This window comes from Protopterus annectens, chromosome 12.part0, assembly GCF_019279795.1.
Source record: "Protopterus annectens isolate FY-2018-M chromosome 12.part0, PAN1.0, whole genome shotgun sequence".
NCBI classification, from domain to species: Eukaryota; Metazoa; Chordata; order Ceratodontiformes; family Protopteridae; genus Protopterus; species Protopterus annectens.
The window spans coordinates 228068625-228094885 of NC_056746.1; the positions used below are offsets into that span (position 1 = coordinate 228068625).

The 26261-nt window shown below is 39.2% G+C and overlaps 1 protein-coding gene across 1 annotated transcript in view; it reads left to right on the forward strand.

Moving 5' to 3' along the window:
- IFT140 (intraflagellar transport 140) overlaps positions 1–26261 on the forward strand; it is a 3212973-nt gene that overhangs the window by 2958403 nt on the left and 228309 nt on the right. The window contains exon 28 of the mRNA XM_044089294.1: positions 7212–7394. Within this exon, the coding sequence (XP_043945229.1) occupies positions 7212–7394 (183 nt within the window). The remainder of the gene's footprint in view (positions 1–7211; positions 7395–26261) is intronic.

Sequence of the window (26261 nt, forward strand, 5' to 3'; positions counted from 1 at the left end):
ACAGTAAATCTAGAAAAGCCACATTTAACTCCAGCACAAACTTTGGAATTTATAGGGGGCAGTATTGGATACTCAGACATCAAAAGCATCCCTTTCTCCAGAGAGACATCAAAGACTTGTAGATCAAGTGCAACACTTACTGCACAGAAAGAAGGTTCCAGTGCTTTAAGTCCTACAAGTCCTAGTTTCTGTGGCAGCTTCTGTAACTTTAGTGGCACTAGCCAGGTTTCACATGAGAATTTTGCAGTGGCTGCTGGCCTCCCAATGGTCTATCCTTCAACACCTGTTGTCAAATCAAGTACTGATCACCAACCATTGCAAAAGGGATCTTCTGTGGTGGATACAGTCTGATCAAGTCCTTCAAGGTCACCCCTTTATTTTTTCAGAACCCACAGCTATATTGACCACAGACAACTCCCAGATTGGGGAGGGGGGGATTTATCTGGGCAAAATGATCCAAGGCACTTCGTCCCCATTGGAGGATAACTTGCACATCATTGTCCTGTGGATAAGAGCTGTGCTTCTCGTGTTGCAGGCATTTCAGATAGCTCTTCCTCAGGGGACTATTGCAATTCAGACAGACAACATGTCAGTGGTTTGGTACATCAGCAAGCAGGGAGGAACCAAATCTTACCCCCTTTGTCGAGAAGCCCTCAGAGTGTGGCAGTAGGCAACCTCTTCTAGCCACTTTCTAATCACAGTGCAGATTCCTGGGAGTTCCAGTGTGACTGCAGACAAGCTGAGCAGATGCATCCTTCAGCCTCATGAGTGGTCTGTCAATCAAAATATGACAAAGATGATTTTCCACCTTTGGGAGCAACCTTGCTGCAGTCTGTTCACTTCTCCCCTAAACAATAAGTGCACCAATTACTTTGTCCGGGAAACTCACCAAGAGATGCACTTCTCCATGATTGGCCCCCAGTCTCCTGTATGCATTTCCCCTGACACCTCTAATTCCCAAATTTCTATAGACAGCACTCAGGTTGAAGAGCAAAGTGATCCTCATTGCTCACGTTTGGCCTCAACAAGGTTGATTCCCCGTTCTTTGACCTTATCTGATTTGACAATCATGGATCTTGGACCCAGAGCCAGATCTTCTGTCCCATCTGGACAGTCTTGTTCACCCAAACATTTTGAACCTCAAGCTGACTGCGTGGGTTCTCCAGTTCATTAATTGCCAGGTGTCCAAATATTTCCTCCCCAGTACGCCATTTTATCTTATTGGCTCACAAGCCTTCCACAAGAAAGCCATATATCATTAAGTGGAAAATATTTTCCATTTGGGCCTTTGAAAAGAAAATAGAGCCTTTCTCAGCTTCCATAGAACATGTCCTGGATTTCTTAGCCACTGTTTTTAATGATGGAGCTGCTTCTTCTACTATCAAAATTCAATTAGCTGCTATTTCAGATTTTCATAATTGCTTGGATAAACATTCCTTAGCCTCTCATAGACTTTGTTAATCATTCCTGAGAGGCAGTCTTTTGTTAAAGCCCCTATACAAAGACTCAATCCCTCCTTGGGACTTGACCTTAGTTATACAGGCACTGATTCATATACCCCCTTTGAACCTGCTGTGGAATGTGATCTAAAATATTTATCTTGGAAGACACTACTTTTGGTAGCCATTAATTCTGCCAGGAGGATTTCAGAGATCCAAGCCTTATCTTTGGAACCTCCTTATATTATTTTCCACAAGGATACCATCCACTCCTTTTTCCCAAAGGTTGTAGCAGAGACAAATGTTAACCAGACAATTAATTTGCCAATTTTCTTCCCTAACTATTCTAACAAAGGGGAGCACGTCTTGCACCTATTAGATGTACATAGACAATTACTTTTCTATCTTCATAGAACAAAAAGCAGAAGACAATCTAGTCAATTGTTTGTCTCTTTCTCTAGGGCAAAATCGGGCAAGGCAGTCAGCTAGACTACACTTTCTGAATGGCTGGAGGACTGATTTCCTTTATTTATGATAAGCATAATTTGCCCTTGATGAAACCAGTTAAAGCACATATCTGGCCACTTCAGCTGTCTTTCATGACAGAGAGTCTATGGATGACATTTGTGCAACAGCTACTTGGCCTACTCCCTATACATTTGTTACTCATTACAAATTGGATCTGGATCAATGGTGCTCAAGAATATTCTTCCATAATGCCACCCAAGACTTCAGGTAGCTGAGGACTCTGTCCCATCAGTCAAGGATGGAATGAAGATTGACAACATCAGATAAAGAAGTTATGTACTCACCATAACATTCCATCTGTGTTATCTGTCTTCATTCATCCTTGACTTCCCCCTTCATCTCCCAGTCTCTAAGTTCTTTTTGGTGGAGTGGACTATATCCAATTAGACTGTTATCCTATCCAAGCACTTCTACTTGGCTTACCTTTTTCTGTATCTATATGTATATAAATATCTATATTTTTATATTTCTACAAATATTTTTCTGCAAACTCGATCTGAGGTAATTGAGAGAGAGGGATTATGGGTAGAGCTTAAGCTCAAGACTTTTTGGCTGGAGCAAGCTGTAGAAACGGCTGAGTCAGTTCCGATATCGGAACCGAACCCATCAGTCAAGGATGAATGAAGATAGACAACACAGATGGAATGTTATGGTGAGTACATAACTTCCTTTTAATTGCGTATCCACATTTAATCAGTCAGACCTATTCTGCTAAGATGGGAGGGTTCTTTGACAACTGTTATTTTGTAATTAAGTGTAATTTTTGCAATGTTTTCCCTACTGGTGCAGTAAATGGCTCATGCAGTGGATATAAGGGTGCATGGAGGGTTTGCTTAATTGTCATTCCATAATAGCTGTAAGAGTTATATACCTCAACTCTTTTAACTGTTAATGGTGCATCCAGAGCTTTTCAGGGAATATCAAGGCTTAGAAAGTGGGCTCATAGAATAAACTATTCTGGTCACACATAGCTCCAAAGTGGTGAATAAGTGTATGGGGAGAACTCAAAACCAAGAACAAATAATTTTAGCAATAAATGTGTGTGCCATAGGAAAAAGTCAAACTAGCTCTCTTTTTTTAACTGACTAACTGGAGCCAAAGAATCCTCAAACACAGTACAGTTAAACAATTAGCAGATATTGCTGGGATTAAATCGCACCATCATAGTAGAACAACATATATAAAAAGTTCAAAATAAAAAAGACAAACAAAAAAATAAGAACTTTCATTTTTGCAGCTTTTCTTTTTATGTGTAGCATTTTCCTTTAGTAAGTTCTATTTCTGTAAGTAAAATGTACCTTCAGATTTATATTATAAGCAATGCACTGTACTGAGTAAAAAAAATCAACTATTCATTTACTTTTGGAATGATTTCTGCTTTCAAACCACTTTTCCATCTTAATTCTACACTAATTATAATTTGGCAATCCAGAAACTGTAAGTAAATGCCACCTACTACTGTTGCACATGTAAGCAAATATAAACATTAAATCCTCCAGACTAGTAAGCAATTTTGGGTGAATCAGGTACACATAACTCATAATTTTTTTTACTCTGTACCCCAGTCCACAGCAAAATTATTATACTTATAGGATTTGAGGCTTTGGTGATGCAGCAAACCTTGGACTTCAAATACATTTCTAAGCAAAGACCAGTTGCAGTCCACAGTTTAGCCAGTTGTCTTATGTTCTGTTAGTTTTCCCATTTTATTATCTTTTACATAATACAGAATAATTCCTACTTAAACCAGTTACCAGGATAGCATCAGTGCTGTAGGTTCCTTGGTTCCACCCCACCCTCGCTCCCTACCTCATCCTAGATTACTCACAATATCCGGATTACATTTTTTTCCCTCCCTTTTTCTCTCAGTTTGCATTACTCTTTCAGTTTTTTCTCCTGCACTTAAGTTATTCATTCATTCAACATGTTCTCTCTAAGCTCTGATAACTGTGGTGGAACCAACTGCATCAAGCTAAGGGTTGGGGATTCCAGATGCTCTGATGTGTATTTTCAAGTTTTTTAAGCAACCTGCAATTGCCCGAGCCAAAACATTTATCAAAGAAAGAAATTTGTCTAATCTTCAAATTTGTTTTTTTTCTGCATCCTTTTAGTTCATCCTAACTGACCAAGACTACACTGTAGTAACTGCAGTGGAAATAACTGTATTAATAAGCTATGGGGTCCGGCCTCCAGAAGCCATGAAATATTTAGATTCTCTGAGATGAATTTTAAGTTTTTTAAACAACCTTTTCATTCAATGATGGCCTGACCAAAAATCATGATTAAGGAAAGAAATTCAGTCTTATTCTTCAATGATTCATTTTCCTACACCTTTCAACATGTCCAAAGTTATCAAGACTACTATGTAATAACTGAATTAAGCTGGGGGGTCTAGGGGGCTACAAGGCATGAGGTATAGATCCTCTAAGGTGCATTGTACAGCTTTTTCCACCAATATTTTGATCCAGTGGTGGCCTGAGCATTAAAAAAAACATGCTTACTGAAAAGAAATTAAACTTTTTTTATTTCAAGGAAGAAATAAGTTGTACCCATGTTTTAATAGTCAAAGCTGACCAAACACCATTTCACAATAGAGTGAGAAAACAAATGGTTTTGAGGATACATATATCAATATATAGTAAATACCTTAGTCCCCACCTCAAATAGGTAGACAGTTACTGTGTTCACCCTCTGGTGTTAAATTGGGATTAAAATTAAGGCATAAATGCCCATAGTCAAATTTCAAGCCGCTGTTGTCATTTTATCAGCAGCGTGCCTCCTCATATCCTACTCATGAAAGACAGCCACCTTCTCTGTACCCTTCTTTTGTCAGACTGGGACAAAACTGAAAAAAATAAAACAAATGGATCTTAACACTTTATATATATATATATATATATATATATATATATATATATATATATATATATATGTGTGTGTGTGTGTGTGTCTATGACATTTCACCTAAAATTTCTGACATAGGGACCAAATCGCCGAAAATCCATTTAGCTGAAAATAGTACTGACAGTGTATCTGCCCTTTTCCCCACTGTAGTGCGATCTCGGAGTGAGAATATTAAAGTTGGGGCGAGTAGCCCCCCCCCCCACCTACTCAGGTTATAAACTACTTACTTACTCTTTTAATAGGGACTGCTCACTATAAAATAATAGACAATATTAAACTGTATTGGATGGGGGACTGTGCCACCCACACCCCCCCTTCTTTAATATTCTCACTCCGAGATCGCACTACAGTGGGGAAAAGGGCAGATACACTGTCAGTACTAATTTCGGCAAAATGGATTTTCAGCGATTTGGGCCCTATGTCAGGAATTTTCGGCTAAATGAATTTTTGGCAAAATGATACTGATCCATATATATATATATATATATATATATATATATATATATATATATATATATATATATATATATATATATATATGCAGCATGCTTATTTACTTTCACCCAAAAAAATAACCACTTGTATATGGATCAGATGTTCGACTGTGAGGAAAATGAAATAAAAATATTAAAATAATGTTTCCAACTTGTTACTCCTAGAGACAGAACAGTGCAACTTAACAAGCTATATTGACCCTCTGTGCACCCCTCTGAAGTTTGTAAGGAAAGTTAAAGAAGTAATGACCATACTGTTCCCAACCCAACACAAAATGTAGTGCCCTCTGAGGTTTGGAAGGTATGTTAAAGAAAGAATTCCATCACTCCCAGTCCCCACACACAAGTTCAACAATCTTCTGTGTACACCTATGAGCAGGGTCAGTTTTAGACTAAGTGGGGGGGGGGGGTCAGGGCAGAGGCAACTACAAGACCCATGTCAAAATCCACTTATACAGCCTTGGCGTGTGGGGGCTACCAGCCCCCAGAAGTTCTGGGTATTCTGTAATGCATTTATAAATTATTTTTTGAGAGATGACTATTAAACTCAGCAAATTACGGGTCCATTACTTTCATCCAGACAGTCTACCAAAGAGATGTAACCACTTCTATATACAGTTCAGGGGTCTGATTTTGGTAAAAGAGGGATGACCATGTAATGCATTTCACCTTTGTTCCAAACAAACATATTTCAATGCATATTTTTGCTTTCTAGTTTACTTTCTTATGCTAAATTATTTATCAGCTTGGTGCCTTTAATAAGTCTGGGTCATTAGATCTGTAACTTTTTAAAAGGGTATGTTTTACTTTTGTTTCCACTTCTGATGACTCCATTGTTTCAAGGAAGAAAGCATTAAACTTATTGTATTCTTTTTGGAATAAATTGCTGCTTTGAGCCTTCTTGTGGATTCTTTCACAGTAACATTTCATGTTTTTAGTTGCATTTGTTATGCTTTCCTCTCTACTGTTTGAGTAAAAGAATAATTGGTGTTCGGTCAGCTCTTTTAAGTTCTCTCTGTTGAAAAACTTTAATTGTTTGGCAGATTTTTGTAGTACAAATCTGCATATTTAGTCACCTGTCTACTCTTATCTATTTCATTTTTGGAAATCAAATTTTTAATCATAATTTTTAAGTCTGTCTGATGAAGTCCATTAGTTCCAGGACAAAAGTGCTACACTAATTATATTCATTCTGGAGTAAATTGTTGCTTTGAGCATTAGTCTGCATACTTCCAGGGTAACACTTTGGGTTCTTAATTCTTATTTTAATGTGAAACAAGTGCAGTCTTTCTTCCTGAATTAACCAGCATATACTTATGTAAGTTTATATAGTTATCCCTCCTCCATGGTTTACCCCAAGTGAAAGAAAAACATATCCTCTAAGGCCTATTCTAAAATAGGTAGTCACATATGGACTAAAAGCTTTGCTGTGGTCCTATTCTCCTGCTTCTTTCTCCCTTTTCTACTTGGCATGAAAAGTCATTGTACATGTGCAAAGGTCCACCTACTGTAATCCCTTCTATTGTGTCTCTATTCTGAATTGCCTGCATGACATATCAAGATGTAGATCCTGTTGTTGAAGAACCACTGCAGGAAAGGTGGCGTTTTAGAAAGGGAAAATTATCACAGTATCTTCAGAAACATCCATATTGTATCAATCCAGGTTCGTATCAAAATGTAACTCAGCATTGTCACAGCAGTTGTGACATTCAGTTTGTTAGACCTGCTTCTTCGTGTCAGTCAGTGGTTAAATGTTGAAGTTTGTAAATATGCCCTTATCTAGGCAACCTTTACACTTGGCTGCACTCTGTACATTAAATTTAAGTATTCTTTATATATGTTTTAGGCTGGATACTTCTCCAAAGCTCTCGAACTTGCTTCTGCAACCCAGCAGTTTGTAGCTTTGCAACAAATAGCTGAAGATCTGAATGAGAAATCAGACCCTGCACTTCTTGCTCGCTGTTCAGACTTCTTTATTGAACATGGACAGTATGAGAAAGCTGTGGAGCTACTACTAGCTGCCAGAAAGGTAAATGTTTTTGCAATGAACTGACACCATTAAGAACAATCTGAAAATGTTTAACATAGTAATGACTGTACCACTGATGATAGAGGAGGAGAGAGTTATATGCAATGGCAAAAATTGTGCCACACTTCATAACAACCAGATCAGCACTGTATGTAACATGCGCAGGTAGAAAGAATAAAGTACATCTTACTTTTGAGGAGAGTTACTATAACAGGAAATCATAACACTGAACTTCACTTACCAGCTTAGCTTAGCTGTGCAAGCCCAGCAGATTGTTCTCAGTAACAGTTTTCTGCCCTATGAAGGCTCATGCTGGTCTCACATCAGTGAATGTGGTGATGAATGTGATGTTAGGTTTTCTTCTAAATAGCATGTATATGTGCCCTTTCACATTGTCATTGTTGAGAAACTGTTGTTTGTCTGGATGTGTTTTTTCGAAAAATCTGCATATTTAGTCACCTGTCTGCTCTGATTTGCAAATGTTGAAGAATCAAAAATCGTAACTCTTTCTTCCGCTCTATTTATCAACCTTTCAAAAGCCTTTGATATGGTCAACCATTGTTTGCTCCTTGAGATACTACAAGCCCATTCACTAGACACACAGGCATTACTATGGTTTAAATCTTATTTAAACAACTGACAGCAAGCAGTCCTTTGGAATAATAAGCTCTCAACTCCCCTCCCTGTAAACATTGGAGTACCTCAAGGCTCAATCCTTGACCCTCTTTTCTATGTTTATTAACGAACTAAATACCAAAATTCATCAAGCCACCTGCATACAATATGCTGATGATTCAACTTTAATATGCTCAGCTAGAACCTCAACTTTACTCCAGACCCTCACACAATCGTTTTTTCAGACTGTGGAAAATTGGTTCATGCAACACTGTCTCCTCCTGAACCCCAAAAAAACAAAATTATTACTCTTTGCACCTACTCAAAAATCACCACAAATTCACTTCACAATAACCTCTAACAATGGAACCACCATATCCCCTGATACTACAACCTGTCTCCTGCGGATCACCATAGATAACAACCTCACCTATGACAATCATATTAACAGTACCATAAAATCTGTAAACAAAAAACTAGTTTCCCTGTATAGAATTAAACCATTTCTGATCCAAACAGCTAGAGCCACTATTGCCCAGACCCACCTGATCTCTACCCTGCACTATGCTTCTGCCATTTATACCAATCTTTCTAAAAACAACCTTTACAAACTTGCAACTAGCTATAATAACATAGCCAGATTTGCCACTGGTAAACCTTTCAGAACCCACCACTGTCTCAACCTCAAACAATTGGGATGGCTAGAATTGCAGCACCAGCTACTCTGTCACCAACTTACTATAACCCAAAAGATACTTCACCACCCTAATAATACCCCTATCCTCACTAATCTGACTACCCCATACAAAAACCTTACAACTCTTTACTCAGCCAATAGGCTTCTAGTCTCCACTATTAAATCTAACAACAAAGCTGGGGACTCACTTTTCACAAACACAGTGAAAAAAGCCTGGAACCTGCTACCAAGTGAACTGTCTTCTCTCTCCTCCACACATCTTTTTAAAAATCTCAAAGAACATCTTAAAACTCACTGGTTGTGTCCCTGTACTAACCCTGACTGATTATCCACTCCACCCACTCCTGCTCTCCTTTTATTTCACTTCTCTACTGTAGTATATCGCACAAACCTTTCTCTGTCCTACACTACTGAACTATGTTGCCTGCCTGTTCTCACAGTTTAGCTAACCTCTGTCTATTACTCTGTAAAAAAAAAAAAAAATATTTCACTATCCTTTTTTCCCTTATTTTTAGAGTGTTAGAAATTACTACTCATTGTGTATTTCCCCTCTAATACTCTATATTATTCTATATTTTATGTTAGCTCTCTCCTCACCAAATAATCTCTGTACACTTTTATTCTCTCTTTCTCTCAATTATGGTTATTATCTGCACTATAGTATGCAGCTTAATATTTTGTATTTCATATTAATATTGTTGATGATATTTTTGCCTATACTTGGAGCTTTTCTCCCCAGGCCTCTACTGAAAATGGACATGTATCCAGTTAGACTAGCCCGGTCAACAAATATAAATAAATAAATAAATAAATCATAATTTTAAGTCTTCTGCATCATTCCCCTCAAAGTCTTTGAATGCTTACTTGAGGAAAAAAAATATTCCTAAAATATTTCCATGCTCAATATGCATTCTGTTTAGGACCTGACCATAGCACAAAAACTATCAGGGGTATTTAAAGTTTGTGTAATAAAGCCATCTGTCTTTGAAGGCACAAAGCATTATCATCATACTGAAAACAAAACAGGTGAAAGAAGTTAGAAAAGCATTCAGAAGATAAAGGAATTTTAGAAACCTAAGCAATTTTCTAAACATAAATGGAAGACAAAAAAGAAGAAAAACATCCTGATAAAAGGGGCAGCTCCAGAAGACAGAAAAAAAGTGTTATTCCACATCAGGTACAGTGAAAGAAGGTATTTAAACTACCAACACATGGAAAATTCTTATATATCCGATTGAATAGGGATTAGTCTATTGGTTATAAAGCCTGTGAAATGAAACTTCTCAGTATTGGTCCAGGCACTATTAAACATAAAGGCTGCCCTTGAATTTCTGCTTTCATAGCCAGTTTAGGTTGCACTTCACTTCTAGGACATCTAGCAGAAAGACCTAAAATACATTTTAATAGAAACTCACAAACAGTTTCATACTGCCATTTGTTGGTACTTCTCATGCAGGAAGTCCATCAAGAAGACATTGGGGTGGATCGTTTGACAGCAAATTGCTCTATTTGCAAGAAATTAAGCACAGACACTAAGGAAGACAATGTGGGTCTACTAAAAGATAGCTGATGGCCCTCCCCACTTGCCCCAACTTTGCAGTAAGGATCCTCATTATACCCACCACTTTTCCCCCGTTTCACAAGGCATTCTTATCTGGTCATTTGTCTCAAGTTTTTGGAGTATGTCTGTGTGTAGTGGCGGCTGTAAACTTAGAAAAAAAGTGTGTGTGCGTGCGTGTGTGTGTGTGTGTGTATATATATATATATATATATATATATATATATATATATATATATATATATGGGTCCACTATGTAATCCCAAAATACTGAAATCCCGAATTTCAGTATTTCGAAATTACATAGCCAAAAACTCAAAGATCTGAAACTGGCAGAAGCACGAAATTCAAAATCCCGAAGCATGGAGATACTGAATTTCCGCTTCCCCTGGTGCGGTGTGTGGATGGATGGGTGGCAGTTTAGCTAAGTATGTATGTGTAAGTGTGTTGGTTAGGGGCTTTAGTGTGTGTTATGACTGTGATGTGTGTGTGTTTGTTTCCTTTGTGTGTCTGTTTGTGCGATCTTGGAGTTAGACTGTATAAGTAGGCGGGTGTTGGGGGTGCAGCCCCCACACATGGAGGCGCAGGGGTGCTTGCCTCCCTGCTTATCTGTAGTGTAGTATTATTTATTTGATTGTGGGGGGGGGGGGTTGTGTGTATGTTTATGTGTGTGTTGTATGTGTAGCATGTATTCGGGATTTTGAATTTCGCAGTTTTGCGGTTTTGGAAATTTGTGTTGTAGTTGGGTTTTCGGCTATGTCATTTCGAAATACTGAAATTTGGGATTTCAGTATTTTGGGATTGCATAGTGGACCCATATATATATATATATATATATATATATATATATATATATATATATATGGGTCTACTCCTCTACAGTTTATCGAGTACTAGAAAGCCGACTTCACTTTAGGGAAAGTGCAGTTGAATGAAAACTCACTGTCATGAACCACACTTTACCGAACAACAGTTGGCAGTTCAGGGTGCTTTCGCAGAACAGGTTTGGTGCTTTTGAATTGCTATTGAAATTTGTAACGTGAAGGGAAGCTATATGGGAGATGGAACTTGTTATAGATCACAGTACAGTGAGGATAAGGAAATATACCCTTTTCCCCACTGTAGTGTGATCTCAAAGTTAGTATATATAAGTAGCGGGAGGTTTGGGGGGCACGGGGGGCTTGCCTCCCTGCAAAAATGTGTCTGCATTGTTTGTGTTAGTGTTTTTGTAGTTCGGTGAAGTATGTTTTGTGATAGTGAGTTGTCATTGAACTGCACTTTTGCTAAAGTGGAGTCAGCTTTCTGGTATTCAATAAAGTGTACTTTCGATGAGGAGAAGTAGACCCATATATATATGTGTGTGTGTGTGTGTGTGTATATATATATATATATATATATATATATATATATATATATATATATATATATATATAAGTTTGTTTCTGTTGACTCCCATTACATATATCGCTTCCTGCCTGTTCAGAGAAATAGGGCCTGGCTCTACTATGTCTAAAGTTTCTTACTGTCTTAATACTTTTGTTAACAAGTTTATGATCGTAACCCCTCTGTCAATTCTATGTCTGTCTTTTCTAGTTTTTCCATGAAATCTACTTCTCTAGCATTTAATCCAGAGGCCCTATAAGCTTGATTCTGTGCAACATTCCTAAAAGTGTATTGAGGGTGCATGCTGTCTTTTCTCAATAAACTGTTCACATGGCATCCCTTCCTAAACATTTTAGTGCTCAGTGCACCATTAGGTTCTTGTATAATAGAGACATCTAAAAAATTAACCTCGGTGTATGACCAATTCATGGTGAACCTGAGGAAGTGTGTTGAAACATTGATATAATCCACAAATTTCATTAAGACAGTAAGAAACTTTAGACATAGTAGAGCCAGGCCCTATTTCTCTGAACAGGCAGGAAATAATATATGTAATGGGAGTCAACAGAAACAAACTTCACAACCACTCAAAATGTGTTTTAGTTATTCTAGAAATGTAAGATATTACACAGATATTATAGGTAAACATTGGAATATCCTGACATCTGACAAACAAGTGAGCATCTTGATAGGAACACATCCACAGTTTACTTTTAAAAATAAGAAGTCGCTAAGGAGACGATTATGTAATCCCAGAGATCAAATTAGGACTGAGGACACACCAGGGACTAAACCGTGTACCAGGTGCCAATTCTGCAAATTTATAAATCAAGATGTGGAATTTCAGCATCCAGACACTGGTATAATGTATGTATTAAGAACTAGTGCCAGGTGTGGTACTCCCCATGTGGTCTACCTTGCCACCTGCCAGGCATGTAGTAAATTCTATGTGGGATAGACCGATAGATTATTAAGGGACAGGATCAGGGAACACCTATACTATATTAAGAAGGGTAGTATGTTTAATGCTTCAGCAAAACACATAAAGGAGACCAATGACAAACACACCTTTACATTCATGGTATTAGGTAAATGCTATGAGAATTTGAGGGGTGGTGATATCAGAGTTCAAACTGAGAACCTGGAGGCTAAATGGATTGTGAGATTGAGCCAACACAGGACATGGTCTTAATGACCATGTACCATTGAGACCCATCCTGAAAAATAGACCACTTCGTAGGTAGAATATGTTATACTATTGTGGTTAATATGTATTTTTATATATATTATTTTGTAACACTGCTTTTATGTAATGAAGTTTACATATTTTATTATGTATTTTATTGTGGGCTGAACACAACTGCTCTTATGTACCTTTAAGAGTCTTACCTTTTAATCATGTGACTAGTTAATGTTTAATATAAGTACAGGTGTGTGAGTGCTGTTTTTTATACACCTGAAGAAGCCTTGTGGTGAAAGCGCTTGTGTGTTTTGTAATAAATCAGCTGAAGAATCTGGAGCCTTGCCTCTGCCTGCTTTTATTATTTGGAATGGTTTTGTGTTTCTGCAGAGGTACCTGGTTACTGTTGAAATTACATTTTGCTTTGCTTATTACTTACTTTTTGTTTTACTCAGGTACTGCTAACCTTTGGATGTTTTACTAAGAAGAAAATGTTAGAAAGAAATGCACAGGTGGTATTCAACTGTAAATTATGGGGAAGGAAATTTTGTGTACATAATTAGTTTTGGAATGTCAGTGACACCTTGAATGTTTGCAGAGATTGATGCCATTACTATGCACTTCTGTTTTTAATTTCTTCATCAACCCTTGGCTCTCAAAGCTTTGCTTTTCATTTATTTTGTTATTTTCTTATTGTTAGCACAGCTTATGCATAGCTATTCTCTTGGTTTATCTATCTCTTGTTTTCATTTTTTTTACTTTATATACTCTCTGTAGTTATAATCTAGTATCTTTTTTCTGAACTCCTAATTTTCCTTAAATTCTTGATGGTCCATCATTCTTTCCCATCTACTTTCTAAATTTCTGTGTTTTCTTTATCAATTTTTCTTTTCAAATGTTAAATTCCTAGTGCTGTTTTAATTATTTTTGGTATGTAATACGGTTCAGTTTGCATATTTTATTTCTCATTTTTTTCAAATGTCTAATTGTTAATGTTTTTAATTACATAGTTAAAGATGCTTGCCAGTGATGTCAAAAATTTCTTCCTGGCCTTGTGTAAATTAATCATGTTTTGTGATTGGACATTTTATGATCCCATGCTGACAGCTGTCAAGTGAATGATACTGACTTTCTTGTTCTGCTGCTGTGCAGCATACTTCCTATTTCTTTTATGCTTTTTGACTGAGGAGGTGGTTGAATGACTACGAATATTGCTCACATAAATTTAATTAATTGATAATCTGTAGAAGTAGATGGGAGAGGGTTATGTAGGACAAATGTTGAGATTGCAGTATGCCAGTGCCCCTTTCTTTGGCAGTGGGTTGCAGATATTATCATAGTTGAAGTAAGTGAACTTCAGTGAGTACACATCAGGATTTGTTTTATCTGCCAGTATTTGTTAATTTCTTAACCAATAAGAAATTTTCAAGCCCAGACTTAATTGTTTTGATGGTTCAGTAGTTGTATATAGCAGGAGTGACCTGTGTAGTCATGTAAGCTGGGCAGAGTTAACTTGTTTAGGCATTGATTTGTGAGCAAGGCACTTGACTTGGAGCCAGGTATGATTCAACCTTTCCATTCTTTGTTGTTCGGAACAAGTTACATAATTGCACAAATCTTCAGGGTTACTCTTGAAAATGGATACTTCTCTCTAGTGGGTCAGAAAGAGCAAATGAAACATCTCAAGAATTGAGGAATAGAAGCTGAGACAAAAAAAGCATACATTTATAGTCTTTGTGATGAGCACATACATGATTGTTGGAGGTTTTACTTTACATTACAGGGTACATTGCCTTTGAAATGTATGATAACAGATTCCAGCAGAGCAGGATAGTTCATCTTTTGAAAAGATATCAAAGAACAGGGGTGCTGCATGTCACGTGACAATCAGTACTGCAGGCTGTAGTCCACCCTCAGACTTGGTGATCAGCCTGCCAGCCAAAATATTGCCAAGTGTGGGGAAGTTAAGTAAAGGAATTTGATCCCACTGTGTATGATAGCCCATTAGTTCCAAACTCTTGCTTTAAAAGTGTTTTGGAGTGGTAATGACTGACAGAGGTAAGAACTGTGAACAGAATTGTTTTTGGTTGTGGGGAGGATTAGATTAACTATGCTGGGGTGGACAACAAAATACAAAATTTTCTAATTCTCTGCTACACACTGTGACAAAAGCAAAACATGCTGGAGAGGCAGATATGTGTCTCACAGATTACACCCTCTCTGGAGTAGGTTTCCTGTTCACGTAAACCAGAGCCTTTCTTTGACCCTGTTCAAAAGCAGTTTGGTTCAATGGATGGGGAATTGTAAATTCACTCTTGGTGTGATGGCCATGTTCCTTATGGATTGGGGCAGTCTATAAAATACTTAAAGGCATACGGACAAACCTAAGCCATCCTGTAGCTCTTCAGGATCAAAAATCAGGTAAAATTGAGTAATAATGGCTAGCCTTGTAAGGGCTCTTGAGCCATTAGTCTAGTAATCTCATGTGAACCTATGAACTAGGACCAAACTTTTGTAAACACTTCTATTAAATTATTGCTTAAGGTACAGGCAAACATACATTAACTGAAAAGAAAACAAACCGTTTTAACACTTTTCTATTTAAATACAATATACATCACATATATTTTTTTTGCTACTGTCATCAGTCCAACATTACAAACATTGCTGAATTCCTACCTTGCCTTAAACCTCATTCCTCCTCTTCCTGAACATTATTTTGCATGTGGTGTTCCCATAATTTCTATATACTTCGACATAATTTGCTCCTTCCATTTTCTAAAGATCCCTCTTCCAGTTCTTTTATCTCTTTTGTAATATTCAATGCCTCAAATACAGTTGGTATATATTTTGTTTTCCATTTTCTGGTAATTGCTTTTCAAGCAGCCAACAGAGTTGAATGTAATACGGCCTTACTATATTAGGCAATTCAGATCCTGTAGACCAGCTCAAAAGAATCACTCCCTTACTTATAGCCATTTGCTCACCAAGTATTTCTGATAGAGTACTATGTAGGGGAATTTTTTAAATATGCTAACTCATTGTACTCCCAAAACATATGATGTTACGTTATCCAATCTCGCCTTCATTCTTGATGGATGGGTTCGGAGCCGATCCTCGGCTCCAACTCGGCCACTTTCTATAGCTCGAGAGCTCTTTACTGGCTCAAGGTACTCCTTATCCCAGAATGCCCAGCATCAGCTACCCAGATCTCGTTTTACAGCTTCAGCTGCGAGTTTGCGTCAATACTGGCTCAGGCTTAGTATAACTTTTTTCTCTGTTTAAAGTTAAATCATTTACTTGAAAAGGTCGTATTTTTTTTCATTGTTTATAGTAGTTTGTAAGTTTATTTAGTCGTAAACCCCTTATCTTGTCCTTTGCTGTGCTGGCCGTCACCCCTTAGTTGCTAGGCCTTCTGTTTTTCCCTGAACTCGTTTAAGTTAGAGAGTTCTTCCCTCCCCCCTTTAAGGACAGCCATTTAAGTTAGAGGCTCCCCTTTAAGGTTTTTATCAATATAATTTTTATTATTGTAGAGTGTTTTTTTGTGTGGTACTTCCTTCTTTTTTTCTTAGAATGTTCAAGGAAGTTAAAACCTCTGGGTTTAAAAAGTGCAACTCATGCTGTCAGAAGATGTCTCTGGCAGATGGGCACACTAATTGTGTGTATTGCTTGGGGCTGTGCACCTGCAGGACTCTTGCTCTATTTGTCATGCCATTAGTCCAAGGGTCCTGCAGAAGCAGAAAAACAAGCTAATCCTCCATGGATTGTTGAAACAGGATTCTCTGACTAAAGCATCTCAGCCAGTGAAATCTTTAAAGTCAGTCAAGCCATCGGCTCCATGTTCGGAACCGACCTGTGAGCTTGACAGACCAGGTGTGTCAGTGCCCTCTAGCACAGACAAGACTACTCCTCTGTCAGCTCCAACTGTTATCTCGGAGACGTCTCAGAGCCACAAACTAGCTAGGTCTCCTTCATTGGAGCCAATTTGCTCGGTGCCACAATCACCCTTACTTCAGAGCAAAGCCAGTCATTGCTCATCTTCCCACTCCTCTCGATCCTCGAGGTTATTGGATCAGGACATGGAGAAAGTGGTCAGTAGGTTGCTGAAGTCACTGGCCCTTGCAAAATTGCTTTCGAGCCTGCCTCAACAGGCCTCAGCTCCATCCTCTTCGATATCGATTCCTCCTCCGACTATGCTTAGTTCGGAGCCAGAGACCATGGACGTTCCGATAAAAGTTCCTTCAGCTCCGATGTTGGCTTCGATTACCTCCGTTCTTCCTTCCATCGAGGTATCTGGGCGCCAAAGCTCTCTCGTCGGCCCTGAGGGGGGAAGTGGCATCGGACCTTTGTCCAACCCCTCTGTCCCTCTCGAAGCATTGGCTCAGTTGAGCTCGGCTCCCACATCGGCCTCGGCGCAGAGTGGGATTCCTGTCTCTTCGGAGCCCTGTTTGTGTTGAGACCGTGTCGCTTTAGAGGTCATGCAGAGAGTGCTGTCCCCACAGATGGCACCACTATTGGTCCAATTGGCTCCATCCCCTTCAGTGCCTGTGCCAACCACTGCTCCTCCTCCAGCCCCAAAGCGTAGGGATCCTGTGCCCCAGAACCCCCCATTGGGTGAACCCTTTTCTTCCGAAACCTCCCTAGAGCATTCTGAGCAGGCTTCCCTGAAGAAAAAATGCAAGAGGAAGCACCAAGACTCCCCTTAGTCTGTCACCTCAGATACAGACCTGGATGAATCGGAGGGGTCCTCAAGGTCCCCCTCTGAAGATGTTTCCTTTTCTGACATCCTCAAGATTCTTAGGCAGAGGTGTAGCTGGACTTCCCTAGCCCCCTCCGAGGATGAGTCTGTATACCTGGATGCATTTGGTTCCCGTCCTTCCACCTCCTGGGTGTCTCTGCCTTTTGATCCACTCATGTCTGTAGTGTCTCTAAAGGCTTGGTCAGCTCCAGATTCCATGTAAACTGTCCCGAGGAGACCTAATAAATTTATCACAGTTCCCCAAGACAAACAATTCTTAACTAAAGGTGTCCCAGTTGATGCCATGGTAATAGCAGCAGCCACAAAGAGAAAGTTAGCTGAAACCTCATCATCTGTCCATCCACCAAATAGAGTCTCGTATGATGGACAGATATGGGAAGTGAATGTTTTCATCAGTGACCTTCTCCCTTAGGTTCCTGAACTATCTTTCACATTTTACTAGACTTCAGAGGGTTCTCCTAAATGAGCTTGGAGATACCCTACAAGATCCCACAGCTGAGGGAGCTTCAGCCAAGGTACCTGCCCAGCTGGTGACTTTAAATTCAGTAGTCAACTCCTCTATGAGGCTTATTTCATACGCAGCCGATGGAGCGAGCAGAGCTGCATGAGCAGGAGTGGCTCTTAGAAGACATTCTTGGCTGCGGCTGTGTCAGTTTGTGGAACCTTTCAGAACATCCTTCACCCATATACCCCCTTTGATGGCTCCTCTCTCTTTGTCCTCAGGTGAAAGACACGCTTACCAGGTGCCAGCAGGAAGGCAAGATGCTCTCTGATGTGGGAGTCCATTTTTCCACTCCTACCAGACCATACCCAAAGGGTCAGATGCTTGCCTGAAGCACATGATTTTTCCCCCAGGGGCAGAGGGGGAAACAATAAGAAAGACAGATGCCGCCCTCGTGGCAGAGGGGGGTCCGCAAAATCAGGGTGAATGAGATACATGCTCTTCCAAATCCTGTCAACATCCCTGAAGGGATGCCCGACTGCTCAACTCTGGAGGCAGTCGAAGAAAGGCTTTTATTGTACCCAGTTGCCTGGCAAAATATTACAAAACACAAATGGGTACTATCCATTATATCCGGAGGTTACAAAATTCCCTTCCATCAACCCCCTCTTGTTTCAAAAAAATCCATCCCGGATGTTCCACACAATCTAAGGGATCAGACAGTCACAGAAGTTTCAAGACAGCTAGAAAAAAGAGCCATCCAGGAGGTCCCCGCAGACCAAGTAGGATCCGGAACTTACTCAAGATTCTTTTTAGTGCCCAAAAAGACAGGGGACTGGAGACCAATTCTGGATCTCAGCAGATTAAACAAATCTGTACAAAAAGAAAAGTTCCAGATGGTAACACTGAAGTCCATTTTCCCCTTTCTGGGTCAGGACAATTGGATGTGCTCCATAGATCTTCAGGACGCGTACTACCATATAAAAATGGACAAGATGGTCTATGCTTCCAGCTAGGGGCCAGTCATTACAAATTCAGAGCTCTGCCCTTTGGTCTCACCACAGCCCCCAGGGTGTTCACCAAATGCATGGCAGTAGTTACGGCTCACCTGAGACATCTAGGATTCAAGGTGTTTCCTTATCTAGACGACTTGCTCCTCACTGCTATCACCAGGCAACAACTTATAGAGGCACAAGATTACACCATCAAACTAGGCATCACATTAACTTCGAAAAATCTGCCTTGTTGCCCTGTCAGTCTTTTGCATACATAGGAGCAAAGCTACACACAAGAAAAATGATTGTAAAATTGCCTCAGGAAAGAGTTTCCATTATTCGATAACAGGTGTCACTTCAATTGAGGAGCAAAAGAATTCAAGTCAAATATATCCTTCAAGCTTTAGGGTCCATGGCAACGGCCATTCTTCCAGTTCCCTAAGCACACTTTCACATGAGAATCCTTCAGTGGCTTCTTTTCACACAATGGTCCTTCCAGGAATTACCCATGTCTCACATGATGCTAATTACGGAATTTTGCAAAAGACACCTTTCCTGGTGGATGGTCTCCCCACTAGTGACTCAGGGCAGACCTTTCATGGAATCCCATATCCGGTTACCACAGTGACCACGGACGCTTCCCTGATAGGGTGGGGGAGGCATTATCTAGGGGAGACAGTCCAAGGCACATGACAACCTCATGAGTACCACTTGCACATCAACCTCCTGGAGATGAGAGCGGTGCTGCTAGCATTGCAAGCTCTTCAAGACTGTCTCTCTGCCAGGACTATTGCAATACAGATGGACAACATGTCAGTGGTTTGTTAGATCAACAAACAGGGCGGAACCAGGTCTTATCCCTTGTGCCAAGAGGCCCTCAGACTGTGGCAATGGGCGATTTCCTCCCAACATTTTCTGACAGCAACGCATATCCCTGGGAAATCCAACGTAATAGCGGACAGGCTCAGCAGGGCTATCCTCATGCCGCATGAGTGGTCTCTGAAACAGGAAATTGTGGATCTTATTTTCCGCAAATGGGGCCAGCCTTGCTGCAATCTCTTTGCCTCTCCCCTCAACAACAAATGCAGAAGCTACTTCTCCCTTGTTCCTCCTCCAGGTCAGACACCCAGGGAATGCTTTAGTCCATGATTGGCCTTAGGGACTCCTATATGCATTTCCCCCTTCCCATAATTCCAAAAGTCATTCAGAAAGCAAAATCGTTGGGTTGCAAGATGATCCTCATTGCCCCCTATTGGCCTCGACAGATTTGGCTTCCTTTCCTTCACCCCCACCTTCTAGCCCAGCCTTTGGTTCTGGACCCAGTGCCAGACCTCTTGATTCATCACTCAGATGGGTTACACCAATCCCTCCAATCTCTCAAGCTCACAGCTTGGTTACTCCACTTCCAACCTTAGCCAAGCTCCCCAGTATTTCCCCAGTAGTGCGTGATATTATTGTTTCCTCCCATAAGACAACTACAAGGAAAGTTTATGCTAGCAAATGGAAAATATTCTCTTACTGGACAGAATCCAGGAATTTAGATCCTTTTACAGCTCCTATACACGAAATTTTGTGCAGCTGCTGCTACCATCAGAGTACAACTAGCTGCCATTTCAAATTTTCACATCTGAGTTTTTAACTCAAGCATAATGTCTCTCAAACTCTGTAAAGGCCTTCATGAGAGATACATCTCTACTTAGACCCCCAGTGAGAGAGCCCCTTCCACCTTAGGATCTCAATTTGGTCCTGGCCTCCTTGATACTGCCACCCTTTGAACCAGCAGCATCATATTCTTTGAAATTTTTCTCTTGGAAAACTCTCTTCCTAGTTGCTATTACTTCTGCCAGACGTGTTTCAAACCTCCATGCCCTATGTTTTCATAGGATCATAGATTTCATTTGCTAACAACAAACAAGGCCTTCCAGTTTCTAAAGTAACCTTGTCAAGATGGTTATCAGACACCATTGCCTATACTTACCATTTGCGACAAATAGATCTTCCAGCAAGACCCAAAGGTCATTCAACCAGGTCAGTAGCTACTTCGGTAGCTTTTCAGTCTAGATTGCCCATAGATTCAATTTGTGCAGCAGCTACTTGGGCAGATCCTCATACATTTATTTCTCATTACAGAGTAGATGTGGCCTCCTGGGGCAGGGCTTCCTTTAGTTCCACTGTTCTGAAGAGTCTGTTCCAATGAGCCATCCAGGATTGAGGCGCTTGGGACGCTGTCCCATCCAGCAAGAATGAAGGTGAGACTGGACAACTTAACATAAAAAAAGTTATGTACCTACCATAAAGTTCCACGTTAGTTGTCCTTCATCTCACCTTCCTTCTTGTGTCCCTCCCTCCTTCCCCCTTCCTCAAGGATTGAGAGGAGTTTTTCAATGGTTTCACTAGCTAACTTGTTTTGTTCTTAGTTGCTTCCAAGCAAACCATGACAATTTACTGTATATCCAGGTTTAATAATAATGGATTATCTTCTATGATTATGTCTAGTGTGAGCTATCTCAAATGAGATCTGGGTAGCTGACGCTGGGCATTCTGGGATAAGGGGTAGCCTCGAGCCAGTAAAGAGCTCTCGAGCTATAGAATGTGGCCGAACCCATCCATCCAGCAAGAAAGAAGGCGAGATGAAGAACAACTAATATGGAATGTTATGGTAGGTACATAACTTCTTTTTACCATTTACCTCTTTCTTCTCAATCACACCTCCAACATTTGCTATCTACCTGAGGAAAAATTCTGCCTGGGAGCACTTCCAACTCAAAGATCCTAAACCTTCTGGACTTGGTTGCATATCTGGGAGCCATAGATATTTATGTACATCATTTCATTTTCTGTAGTATAAATATGAGCATATATTAATTTTGTTCGTCTGCTATGCCTTCTAAGTAATCCTTATCCTGGTGAGTTATGAGGCTCTGATGTTGCAACTTCTGTTTAGATGTTGCAACTAAAAAGGCAGGCTCCTTATTCCTGTAAGACAAGAACTTCATAATGATGACTCATGCATGAGCTTTTGCATCATAGGGCTTTGGTCACAATACCCTACATGCTTATTCCAGCATTAGTTTACTTGATATATTCTGAGCTATCACTGATGGAACTTACCTTCATAGAGACTCCACCATGCTCTGGACTTCCTGTCCTCACACACCAAACAGACTAATATTATTATCACTGTTGCTGTGTTCAGCAACTCATAACTGAAAACAATGTGTTAACCATTTGCAGAAGTAATTCTATTTGATTTTCACTACACTGTGTTTAGCCATCTAAAACCTTAATAAAGGCTTCCAAAGCCCCAAGTGCAATAACAGTTTTAAGCTGTGACCTTAAAATTTGAAGACTGTTTCTCTGAAAACTTCAGTGGTGCTGTAAGGCCATTTATAATTTCAGTAATCGTGTCTGTCAGACAACCTACTCCAATGAGGTTGTAGTGATATTAGAAAGTTCAGTTTGTGATACTTGCTTTTCTTAGCCCTTCACTATGCAAAGTTCAGCCATGAGGGAAAATGACAACTCTGCAGGCAGTTATGAGTAGGCATTTATCTTTATTTTTAACTTCAGAATGTCAGGCTAAAATAGTACCTTTTGGCCTTGCAGCAATCTGCTTTGTCTTAGATGGCAAATCTGGAGCACAAGACTAGCTGTATAAAATATTTAGTTAAATTTAATTCCGTAGAACTGGGAGCCAAAACAAGAATTTTGTCTTCACATGTGTTTCTAAAATGCAAAAGTACTACTATTGGTTCATTTGTATGCATACTGTACCAAACAAATGTGCCCGTTCATCATTTTGTTCACACACATACACTCCTCTGTTCCTAATGTTGCCTCCGCTGGAATTTTATGCTTTCAGACTATGCTGTGTCCATGGCACAAAAAATTCTCCATCCTGCAGCCCTGTTGCCTGGCCACAAAAGTAATTCGATCTTGCTGCTAGAAACGCCTTCCATGGTATGTTATGTCTCATTGGCGCTGTTGCACACATGCCAAGCAGAAAGTTCATTCATGCAGTCTGATGGGAACAAGCACTGTATTTTTAAATCGAAGTTCAGGGTATGCTGCATCTCATTGGCTGGAGCTGTTGCATGCATGCCAAGCAGGAAGTTTGTTCGTTCAGTTGGACATGAGCAAAAACCATTATTTTAAATTTAAGTGTGGATATAAGCAAGAAACACGTTTTTAATTAAGATATTTTGGCTGGGTCTCCAAGTCTGCACCAGGACCTAGGCAGCTGCCTAGGTCACCTAGTGCTGGATCCAGCCCTGATCATGACAATTGTTAATCTGTTTTACCATTGTGCATAGAGTATTCTAGGATGAAGTCAAGATAATCAGTCAAACGATTGATATGACTGAAATACATTGTCTTTGTTTATATATTGTAATAATTATGTGTACTGTACTGCCCTCTTACTAATTTCTCTTGTATGATAAGTTGTGTACAGCATTACATGTTCTAAAAGTATGATAAAATATGCATTCCTTATATATTTTAGTCCTAATAAATTATATATTGAGCCCATGTTGAAAAAACACTGTGCTTGCTGCTCATGGAACTCAGGTCTTGTCTGAAAATGGTCAGATCATCAGTTCACCTAGCCTGTTGTCAAATAATAAATAAAATCCCCCCTGAAGATGTACCCCAACACAACGTTGACTGCTGTCATTGCCTTTGTTCCAGTGCCGCTAATTTTACTATCAGCCTCCTTTGTGATGCATACTCACAGGCCTTGTTTAAGTCCAGGTGCAACACATTCACTGGTACTCCATGTAAAGTTCACTAGCCATGTTGGTTGCTGCTTTTGTTTTAACATCCTTAATAAATTACAGTTTACACACTGGCATCTGCATACATACATTAATGGGAAAGAAAAAAGTAATGACATTTTCATTATTTGCATGCAGTTTACACATGTTTTCTAACAATTATAATCCACTCCAACATTATATAAATGAGTCAATTCCTGCCTTCCTGTAATCCTGACTCCTCCTCCTCCTGAACATTATTCTGCATGTATTGTTCCCACAAATTCCATTTATTTCTGTATAATTTGCTCCTTCCCTTTTATAAAGAACCCATCTCCAATTCTTGTATCTTCTTTATAAGATTCAGTGCTTCAGTTACAGTGGGTTTAAATTTTAATCTCCATTTTCTAGTATAAAATGTCCTGCTATTGTAGAGGATGAAGGGCTAGTGTTAGAAAATGTTAGTAACACCAGGGTCACTTTTGCAACTGGGAACTGCAATTCTAAATGTTTTGTTTATATGGCCAAATGTATGGTCTGCCCATGTTATTACACTGGGAAAACGGAGAGATGCCTGAGGAACAGGATTTATGATCATTTATATAACATCACTAAGAAAGATAAGACAAATGTATTGTTTAGGCATATTGAGGCAAAAGGGGATGATCATAAATTTAAATTTGCCATTCTCAAGCAGATTAAATTAGGTCCAAGAGGAGGTGATTTTGAGACATTATTAGGGTATAACGAGACCAAATGGCAATTACTTACTGATGCTTTAAATCTTCCTGGTCTCAATGATTACATAACAATTAAATGCGATCAAATGTAATAAAATAGAAAAAATGTTTTATTCATTATGTCTTTCATACTGCCGTTTTATATATTTTATGTATATGTGAATGTAATAATAATAATCAATATAATAATAATCAAAATTTTCGGGGGGGTGGAAGCAGAAACAACACAAGAATTGGAAGAAAGACTGGAAATGGAAGCAGGAGAGATCATATTGGGGCAAAAGGAACAGATGTATCACCAGTGGGGGGGGGGGGACAGCCAGTGGTGACATTAATGGATAAGGGTGATAAGAATGTTCAGCAACTATTGGCACATGATGGAATTGTAAGCAATTTAGATGATTTTAAAATCTATAATTGCACGGAATTAGTTTTGAAAAAGGAACATTTTCAACTATTTGCTAGGGGAATGAAATTTATCCCCAACACAGGTTTTCATACTGTAGATTGCTTGGAAGAGTTTAAGTTATTTTTGAAAAAAGTAAATTTAGCTATTCAGTATCAAAATGACCATAGACACGCAGAAAATGATATTTTAAAGAAGAAATCAACATACGTTCCTGTGACACACCCCAGTGTTGCAGTATATGAGAAAATGGTTATGAAGGATATTTATAGTATGCAGAATAATATAAAACATATGAATAGGAAATATAACCTATCACGTGAAGAAGCAGAGATATTGGGACAACTTAAGAATGATTACAACATCAGAGTTATGAAACCTGACAAGGGTGGAGGTGTACTATATGATAATTCTGAAAACGTAGAAAAAATGTTTGAGATCTTACAAACCTCTCGTAACTATGAAACAGTTTCTGTTAACGAGATACAGGTTGCATATAGATGAATTGATATATATATTGAGGAATTTTGGATTGACAACTGTATTAGCAATGAGGTTTATACATTTTTAAAAGTAGAACATCCGGTGTTGGCCACTATAGTTGGCATACCAAAAATACATAACAGTATTATTAACCCACCCTTCCATCCCATTATATCAGGGAGTTATTCCAAAATATTTCCCATAGGTGTAGTCATTGATCATTGGCTTAAACATATCTATGGCACTATCCCTCATATGGTTAAAGATTCATTGGCCTTTCTTAGTAGCCTTACCTCTGAAATTTGGAAGCAAGGATTGTATTACATCACCATTGACGTTATTGATCTTTTTACATGCATCCCCAAGGAAGCAGACTTGGATGGGTTTTGCAATAGCATTAGACAACACACTAACTTAAACTGGGATACTGTTTCCCTTATACTGGAGTTGATGTCCATTGTGCTTGACAATTTTATCTACTTTGAGGGTGAGTATTATAGGCAGACCAGAGGTGTGCCCCCATGTTTGCCAACTTGGTTATACTAGATTGTGTTTCAGAGTAGATTTTATAAGCACATTAGACACTACCCAAGATTTTTGGGCAACATTTTTGTCTTGTGGGAAGGCCCGTACAATATTTTTGAGGAATTCATAACTTACATCAATAATACCACCATATTTTTATGATTTACATACACATGTAGTACTAGTGGTGTAGCATTTTTGATACGTATATTTCCAATACAACTTCTGGATTCAGGTCCAAAATATATAGAAAAGACACCTTCTCAAATAGTTATCTTGAATATAGTAGTAATCACCCTAGGAAACTTATGAGAAATATTTTTAAGGGGC